A 9,554-nucleotide genomic window follows, 5' to 3' on the forward strand; every position below is an offset into this window, starting at 1 on the left:
TTGCTTATAAACTAATGGTCAGTTAATTCTTATGACAAATCACAATCCTGCGTAGACAGGGTCCAACTGGAGGCAACGATAAAAGCCAACTCAACGCTGGCTAAAAATACTGGGGCTGGAACTACACCCCTCAGGAGCCTGCTTGACCAACGCGTCTATTTTTTGGCACTTTTCCGCCCATTCCCAAGCATCCGGCTCTTTCTGGGGTCCCATCTGCGTTGTTCGCGTCTGGGCCGGCCAGCGGAGGACGGGCTTGCCCCCCCCCCATAGCCGGGTTCCTCCCAGGATTTCTTCCCCACTTCCCACCTCACTGCTCGCTCTTTGGGGGTTCAGGTCTACGTTTTTTTTCCCCAATCTACCTTCTGTTACTTTGTGACAGTTCTCTGTAAAAAGCGCGATGCAAACAAAACCGATTTGATTTGATTTGATGTAGGCCATACCGGGGGTCTATGGAATGTTTTGTGCATTTCTGCACCGATGTGCCACACTCAGGGAAGGGCAGTATTTCCACGCGTGGGTCATAGATCATGAGTTTCACGCCTCTTTTCTATGCTTTATATCCTAATGCCTTCCTGCCTCTTGCCCAATGCATGCTGGGATAGGCTCCAGCACCCCCTGCGACACTACCCAGGATAAGTGGGTATAGATAATGGATGGATGGATGGATATCCTAATGCCACCTGCAGAGTAACCAATAAGGATAGATGTTTTGCTTTTTTGGGAGGCAAAGTGCATTTGTACCCATCCATGGTCATGTTCTCGTTTGTCTAAATGCCAATGTCCTCCCCGTTTCTTTAGAGGGCTGCAGCTTCGACCAATCCTGCGTAGCCGGGGACGGCGAAAACGACCTGGCCGGCCAATCGGAAATCAGCAACCCCGGCCTGGGAGCCGAATTCCTGGTGAGGCTCCTGCACCTGGCTGGCCACGCCCCTCCTCATCGGCTCCACCAATGAGCCGCGCGTACGGCGGGCTCAGGACAGGCTCTTAGTTTCCAGGGATGTACAATCAATCAGCGACATAAATACATACCCCTGTATAATGACCGCATTGCAAATGGATGTAAATCTGTGTATAAAAAATTTCAATGATAGCGACGTGTTGTAAAGTACAGGAGGTGGAGGAAGACCACTAATTAATAAAGACTTGTGAGAGTGCCTCTGTGTTCTGGCTGTGTTCACTGGGGTCTGTTCCATTTTTTATTATTTTTTTAAATCTGAAAATACGCTTGCATGTGATAACATGGTAAAGTAAATCTGTCTCAGAACTATGGCTACAGTTTGATTTGATTTGAGACGTACAATCTACACAGTTAGCATCAAGTTAACACCTTAAACACACAGGCAATTAACACTTTTTCCATGGGAATAATACATCTCACAACTCCAAAAATAGGTCCTGGAGACACACACACACACACACACACACACACACCATGGGTCCCACTCATTTTAGGAAATCATTTTCCAGGACTTTTCAAGGACAATTTCCTTGACTTAGACCTGCAGACATGAAACATGGACCATAGCCTAGCCTACAATTTTCCAGGACCTCACAAATATTTCCAGGACATTTTGTACATTTTCTAATTTTCCAGGTGTTTTCCATGACTGGAAAACTAGTCGATAAATTTCCAGGTTTTCAAGGTTTTTCAGGACGAGTGGGAACCCTGACACACACACACAGACACACTTTCTCTCCCCCTCCCAGACAGTACACACACACACACTCACATTCACACACACTCAAACACACACACACTTTCTCTCCCCCCCTCACATAGAGTACAAGCACACATACTAGACAAAGGACCAATGTTAATTTGTGTGTGTGTGTGTGTATGCCTGCGGGCCTGTCCATGTGACAGAGTGCACCAGAAATCACCTGACCTGTATCAATGACCTCAGAGTAGCCGGAGGACATCGCTGAGTCATGATGAACTATGACATCATCGCTCCAAGGCCACGGCAGTGGGCATCACATGATGCAGTAATAAACCTTATCAGCCTGAGGAGGCTGAACAGAGATAGGACAGGCAGGACAGAGCACAGCAACACTAGGTCCTGGGAGGGGCTAACTGGCAATCAATTCTGGATCAGCCCATGCAGGTATTTCATTGGTTAACTGTATTTGTCCTAATACTCTAGCTTAATCTTCTGCCTAGTTTGGCTTTGCAGATGTTAGACCAGGATAGTGTTCATTGTTCTCAGCTAGAAATAGCTGTACAAAATAAGTAATTGTACCTTACTGAACCCGTGTTCAGCAGTTGTCTACGATCATGAAAATGCACTTCTTGTACGTCGCTTTGGATAAAAGCGTCTGCCAAATGAATGTAATGTAATGTAATGTAATGTTAACTGACTATTTTATCTTCTTGCTCTAGACCCTGAACCCCCAAATGACTCTGTACCAGCCACTGTATGCTAGCTTGTCCTCAGGAACATTTTTAAATATGCAAGATGTGCTTCATTGCATACAAAAAAAGCCAATCTCAGCCAATCAAAAACATACACTAAAACTGAAGTAACCTTGAAAAAAGCAACCAAAAAATGAATTATCCGTTTAATTCCGTGTTTGAACATAAATCTTGCTAAATTTGAATAAAAATGGCGGGTAGTGCTTTCATGCATTAAGTGCGTCTTGGCCTTAAGAGGGTTGGAGAACCGCTGCTCTACGGTACAGAAACATTTCGACACACAGACAGCTCCTGAAATGATGCAAAGACACACGCCATTTCAGGAGCCTCCTCCGCAAAAGCACCTTACTCTGGGCGAACCCCAAAAAACCCCAAACGTGGAGTCCGGTAAGAAAAGCAGAATACATGCGACGGCTACAGCGTGCCTAAACTAACTAGGGCTGGACAGCAGAACTTGATTACTGTGTTTTAACTACCCACCTAACTCAGACCCACAGTTCTGCTGCAGCCAATACAGGAAAAACGTAAAAGACCCACTGAAAAGGTTTTTTTTTTTTTTTACTGGAAACTACATTGAAATGCAATTCAAAATAAACACAATTCGATTTGTTTATTTATTAACTTATATTGTTTGTTTAAAATGCGCAAAATCTTATAAAATCACAACATGTCTAAGGACAGAATGGTTGTAAGTGCTTCTGTTTGTATCACAGTCTCGGTTCTTGAATTTCACCAATTACACCACATCTCTGGCTATATTACTCACTGCATTGCGTATACCGATGAGTAAAACAAAGCCCCACAATGTCTGAATCTTCACCGGAATGGTTGCCCTGGTGAGTAAAACAAGGTCCCACACAATCCGATTCCTCACTAGATTGTTAACACCCTTGAGTAAAACACCGCCCCCCCTACCCCCACGCTCTCAGATTCCTCACCTAATTGCTTACACCGGTGAGTAAAACAACGCCCCGCGCTGCCGGATGGAGGTGACGGATTCGATGCGCTCCCTCAGCCTGCGTTCCCAGTCTTCACCCAGCTCCAGTTTCTCGTAGCGCGTCGCCATTTTCTCCAAGGCCTGCACCTCCTCCGGGACATCGACAGTCAGCCCCGCCTTCTGCACCGCATCCTGGAACTTGGCAGGTGATGCGGTTGCTATGCAACACCTGGGACAGGGAGAGTTTGCTCATTCAGCACCTCCTGCCAGAGAAGCAAGGTGTGCAGCACCTAGGATGGAATTATGAGGTAAAGTTGGAAAATGTGTGTGTGTGTGCGTGTGTGAGAGAGAGATAGAGTGTGTGTGTGTGTGTCTATGTGTGTGAGAGAGAGTGTGTGTCAGTGCGTGAGTGTGTGTGTGAGAGAGAGAGTGTGTGTGTGTATGAGAGAGAGAGAAAGAGAGAGAGAGAGAGAGAATGTGTGTGTGTGTGTGTGTGTGTGTGAGGGAGAGAAAGAGAGAGAGAGCGAGCGAATGTGTGTGTGTGTGTGTGTGTGTGTGTGTGTGTGTGTGTGTGTGTGTGTGTGTCTGTGTGTGTGTGTGGGAGTGTTTGACCTGTTCTCCCCAGGGCTGAGGGGACTGTGGTAATGATGCCAGACAGCCACAGCAGTGTGAGGACACAGCAGGTAGTGATTCTCCTCCCAGCACCTCCTCATGGTCCCCACAATCCCCTCATCTGTCACCGAGCCGGCACACATCACCGACGACAACTGGGGAGGGAGGGAGAGAGAGAAAGAGAGATAGAGAATTAGAGAATGAGAGAGAGAGAGAGAGAGGGAGGGAGAGAATGAGAGAGTGTGTGTGCGTGTGTGTGTGTGATGGAGAGATTGGAGAGATGAGGGGATGACAGCAGAGGTTAGGAGGGGGGGCAGCGTGTGCTGACCTTGCTGTGGAGTGCATCAGGCAGTGTGATTTTGTGAGAACGCTGAAACTCCTCCATCAGCCCCTTCACCAGCAGTCCGTCCCGCCCTGATAACAGCCAGAATACCCGCTCCATGTTGTAGGGGTCCTAAGGAGTCACACTTCCCGTTAGTGCACACACAAATACACACATCCAGTACATACTCATACATTCTCACACGCATGCACATACACATACATTCTCACACACACACACATACAGTACATACTCACACTCACATTCTCACACACATACTCACCCACACACACATACAGTACATACTCACACTCACATTCTCACACACATACTCACCCACACACACATACACACACACATACAGTACATACTCACACACATTCACACTCAAACACACATGCATACTCACATAGAGACACGCACACACACACACACACACGCACACACAGCCATGACCTGACACTTCATAGCGCACCTGAATGTCTATGGCAGAGGCCAGAGTCTGCTTGACTTTGGTCGCCATGGAGAAGTCACCGCTCCGCACCGCCCGATGCACGATGTCATTGGCATTCACCATGGCAACGAGTCGCAGAGGCACACCCATCTGCTTCACGATACAGCCAGCTGGAAGACGGACACAAACAATCGGGATTACGTCAAAAAAACAGAAAACATACAACGCAGCAGTGGAAACAGCACTCCCAGTGCAGAGCAGTTTGAGCCAGTCCAGGTCTTACTGGGAGCAGGAACATGTGACTGGGGACCCTGGTTCTGGGGTCTCGAGGGGTCCTGCTGATTCCTGCTGGTTATAATCTTTGTTTTTGGCCAAATACAGTATGAGCACCCAATTCAGACCAAACACACAGGCGAGGTCTGTAATCAGTGCCTGCAGCTCTCCCGGACCAGGGTTGGCCACCCCCACAGAGAGTGGTTTCTGCCATCAGGCAGCATAAAGAGAGACCTGGACCGGACCAAAGCCATATGCCATAGGGGTGTCATTTCTACCCCCATTACATTACGCTTATGCGGCTGGCAACAGACGTGCGCAGGTTTCGAGCATACTGCTTTAACTATAAACATTCAGGATTAGTGTGAAAATAAAGAGAGGGGGCAAAATAAGAAAGAGAGAGGGGGAGAGAGAGAGACAGAAAGAGAGATAGAGAAAGATTAGCACAGAAAGACAGTTGTTTATGTGATAGAGGGTGAAGCTGAGAAAGATAAGGGGGTGTAGAACTTTGTCCCTTTCAAGAGCTCTCAAGAACTTCCTTTTATTATATGATAGCGTGCATGAGACCGACACAGAGGAAGAGAGAGAGGAAGAGGAGAAAGAACGAAAGAAAGAGAAGAGAAGCAGGGGCCGATGTGATGACAGCATCCGCAGGCAGGGGGCGCCGCGTTACCCGTGATGTTTCCAGCGCCGCCCGTGGGCACCACCACCTCCAGGCTGGGCAGCGCGCCCCCTGGTGTCCGCTCCAGGCCGCTCAGCCGCAGGTAGGCGTACAGGAAGTGGGCCAGCTGGACCAGGATGCGGCACCAGTTGACGGAGTTCAGGCTCATGAGCCCGTGGTCCCTCACCAGGCTCTGATCCGCGAAGAGGCGGCGCAGGGGGACGTCGATGTCGTCCGAGCTGCCGTCCGCTGGGGACGCAGAGACAGCGCGATGCACTTTCCGTACACAGAGCTTGCAAATCATTTTGCTTCAATGCTCCTCCTTCCCAGAGTCAGACTCTGTTTTATGACAGTGCATATGGCCCAAACATTCGACACCTACTATTATAAAACAAGATCTGCTGCCAAAAACATTTTAAAAAACACACTCTGGCAGACAGCTAAGAATTTTCAACATAGTGGTCTCCTTAAAATTATCAGTAATCTTAGAAATTTTACTTAAGTTTAAAGGGCTTAAAGTATGTCAATTAATCATTTCATCCAGGTCTGGTCTCATGAGTATTTGATAAGCGGCTGCTCTGACCTGCGAAGACGTGCACGTTGTCCTCCAGGCAGGTGGTCATGTGCTTCTCCTGCACGGCGGTGACGCGCCCGCGTGGGAACACCACCACCACGTCCACGCCCCCGAGCCCCCTCGCGCCGCGGATGGCGGAGCCGCCGGTGTCCCCCGACGTCCCTGCGGCGGGACAGAGAGGCGCGTCGTATACCCAGCGCCCGCGCTACGCCGCTTCGGACAACGCAGCCCTGCGGCGGGACAGAGAGGCGCGTCGTATACCCAGCGCCCGCGCTACGCCGCTTCGGACAACGGAGCCCTGCGGCGGGACAGAGAGGCGCGTCGTATACCCAGCGCCCGCGCTACGCCGCTTCGGACAAAGCAGCCCTGCGGCGGGACAGAGAGGCGCGTCGTATACCCAGCGCCCGCGCTACGCCGCTTCGGACAAAGCAGCCCTGCGGCGGGAGAGAGAGGCGCGTCGTACACCCAGCGCCCGCGCTACGCCGCTTCGGACAAAGCAGCCCTGCGGCGGGACAGAGAGGCGCGTCGTATACCCAGCGCCCGCGCTACGCCGCTTCGGACAACGCAGCCCTGCGGCGGGACAGAGAGGCGCGTCGTATACCCAGCGCCCGCGCTACGCCGCTTCGGACAACGCAGCCCTGCGGCGGGACAGAGAGGCGCGTCGTATACCCAGCGCCCGCGCTACGCCGCTTCGGGCAACGGAGCCCGTGACGCGACGAAACCGGCGAACTCTCGGGAAAAACGGGAAAGACCCCACAACTTAAAACTCGCGATCAACAGACGTCAACTAAAAGAAGGATGATGACTCATCGCCGGACATACGGGCACTCCATAACCGATACAAACACCGCCAATCCATCTTCAGCAGACGGATTCTAAAAACGTAGCCATATGCTTGGAATTGAAATGACCCAAATGGAAATGGACACATTAGTTTGTTTTGAAAGCATTTGCTCCAGCAGAACAGAAAAACACACACGCTGAATCCTGTGAGACTTAGGGGAGATTTGATTGAGGCTTTTAAATTTATTAAAGGGATTAACAAAGTGAACTACAGAACATTATTCAAGTTGAGTTCGGTTAGCAGAACGAGGGGGCATGAATGAAAACTGGCAACGGGTAAATTTCACACAGACATTAGGAAATATGTTTTCACACAGAGAGTGGTCAATGTGTGGAATAGCTTGCCTGGACATGTAGTGGAGGCAGAAACACTGGGGGTGTTCAAAGCCCGACTTGATACAGTGTTAGATACTATTTAGCTTTTAGGTAAACTAAGCATTAAGTGCAGTTTAGTGGTAGGAATAGAGGAGTAGTGTTGGGCTGAATGGCCTGTTCTCGTCTTACGTTATGTTATGTTATGTTATGTTATATACTTTACTGAGATAAAAGCTATCCTGTACTTATCGGTATTTGTGCGCAGAGAAGTTGGACACCTGACAGGCCCAGACAAACGCGTGGAGGCGAGCGGAGAAGACCCTCACCCACGAGGACGGTGGCGCGCCTGCTCTCGCGCTGCAGGAAGTAGTCCAGCAGACGGGTGGTGCAGGTCATCGCCAGGTCTTTAAAGGCCAGCGTCTCTCCGTGGAAGAGCTCCAGGACGGAAAGACCTCCGCCCAGCCGCGCCATGCGCACCACCCCGGGGACCGAGAACTGAGACAGGGCACCAGACAGAACGGCTGGGGACAGCAAGACAGACAGACGGACGGAGGGAAAGAAGGGAAAAAAAACAGTTCAACTGTTCAACTAAAAAAAAACACTGTTTCTGCCCACATGTATTGTAAATGGGAAATTATGTTAAAATGTCTCCATTAGCTTCAGGCCATATGTATGTACTACAAGATAATCCATACCATGAACTTCACTGACAAATTATATATATATATATATATATATATATATATATATTATCTTGTCAATGTTCTGTCTAAAACTGGTTCATCCTTTCAGTGTCACTAAACTATAGTCCTAAATTCCCATATAACAGTATGGGACAGTTTGCACTCTAAGTAATGCGACAGCAACCGTTATACTGTGAAATGTACATTTGTGTAATCTCGGGAATCTCTTGAGAGACTGCTAGAGTGAGTGGAGCGGAAGGTTTTTTGTTGTTTTACCATCCAGATCATGGCGAGGAACGAGATCGTCCGGAATGAATAGGGCGCACACTTCCTGAACCAGCTGCGGGTAGGACAGCGACGCCCAGGACCTCAGGGTGTCGGGGGTGAGGGTGGGCACGGTCTCCGGCATGAACATCCCCCCGTCCGGCGCATAGCCCGAGAACAGCACCTCCCGGAATCCCCATCCCTGCACTCCTCCTCGCGTGCTACAGTAGCGCATAATTTACCTGGTCCCTGTGACAGCAACAAACGGCGGTCAGCAACACACAATGCTCACACATGCACACGCCGCGCGCACACAAATAGTTTTTTTTGTCATTACACAGTATGCATGATTACTTACCAATGTCAAATCACAGTAGGTTTACAACATAAAACAAGCTCGACGCGCTGTAAAGTGATCATTAAATCATTTCAAGGTTTACGCAACCTAACGGTATTCAGACTTACTCTGCGTCAATGACTTATATGCAGACGTTCAGACTGTTTTCCTGATGCATGCTATTTAGAAAAATAATAATCTTGTTAACTCTGTCTGCCCCAACTCCCGCCGCTTCCTGAAGCAGTGCGTGCTGAGTGGCCAGTTTAGTTGAGCGTTGGCCGAGGAACAGAGTTCACAAGGAAACTTGGTAAGTGCATGAAAACCATAACGCCATCTGCTGGTATTATAGATATGACACTGTCTTTGTAACCTTGAAGGAGCTGCTTAACCTATATTTCTTCAGTGTATTTCCTGTTCTATAAATGGATACTATATAAAAATGCAAAACTTGCGTGAGTCGCTCTGGCTAAGAGTGTCTGCTAAATCACTGTAATGTAAAGTAGATTGCTAATAGTCATGTAACTAGCTGTTGGGCTGAAGCAGGTTGGTGGTTTTTACTAAGTCAGTTAGAGTTGACGTGAGGTTGAGTGGTGGATTACCTCCGTAGTGGTAACTCAAAAAACATTTCAGGTTATCCACCAACAGTCGATAACCATGACAGCCTTCCTCTGTTAGTTTTAAATTCTGTTTGGTGACGTTCAGCTGCTGCAGTGCCTGTCCAGTATGTCAGCTCAATTGTATTTGTGTAGCACTTTTTACAGAAACACTCTCTCAAAGACACTATACAGACATGGGAAATAGGAAAAATTAGGCAGGACTGAGCCTGAACCCCCAAAAATCCAGCAAGTGAGGTAAAAAAAAAAAAA

General features: G+C 48.8%; 2 protein-coding genes across 5 annotated transcripts in view; one reads left to right on the plus strand and one right to left on the minus strand.

The window, feature by feature from the left end:
- oxt (oxytocin) overlaps positions 1 to 9,554 on the plus strand; it is a 138,940-nt gene that overhangs the window by 18,685 nt on the left and 110,701 nt on the right. For 2 of the 3 annotated variants that reach the window (XM_064307977.1, XM_064307976.1), the window contains exon 4: positions 799 to 1,154. The exons of the other annotated variant lie outside the window; for it this stretch is intronic. In XM_064307977.1, the coding sequence (XP_064164047.1) occupies positions 799 to 953 (155 nt within the window). In that variant the 3' untranslated portion in view covers positions 954 to 1,154. Of the gene's footprint in view, positions 1 to 798; positions 1,155 to 9,554 lie in introns of those variants that run through there. 3 annotated transcript variants of the gene reach the window in all.
- Positions 3,014 to 8,978, minus strand: thnsl2 (threonine synthase-like 2). Of its 2 annotated transcripts, none has more exons than XM_064308418.1 (9): positions 8,817 to 8,978; positions 8,364 to 8,600; positions 7,731 to 7,925; positions 6,256 to 6,408; positions 5,685 to 5,921; positions 4,760 to 4,908; positions 4,291 to 4,416; positions 3,963 to 4,117; positions 3,014 to 3,579 (listed from the first exon to the last, which is right to left on the minus strand). In XM_064308418.1, exons 2-9 carry the CDS (start codon positions 8,584 to 8,586, stop codon positions 3,360 to 3,362), a joined length of 1,458 nt encoding a protein of 485 aa, XP_064164488.1. In that variant the 5' UTR covers positions 8,587 to 8,600; positions 8,817 to 8,978; the 3' UTR covers positions 3,014 to 3,359. The 2 variants fall into 2 exon arrangements, with proteins under 2 accessions (XP_064164488.1, XP_064164490.1); XM_064308420.1 differs by having other exon boundaries at positions 8,710 to 8,978.

This window comes from Anguilla rostrata, chromosome 14, assembly GCF_018555375.3.
Source record: "Anguilla rostrata isolate EN2019 chromosome 14, ASM1855537v3, whole genome shotgun sequence".
Lineage (NCBI taxonomy): Eukaryota > Metazoa > Chordata > Actinopteri > Anguilliformes > Anguillidae > Anguilla > Anguilla rostrata.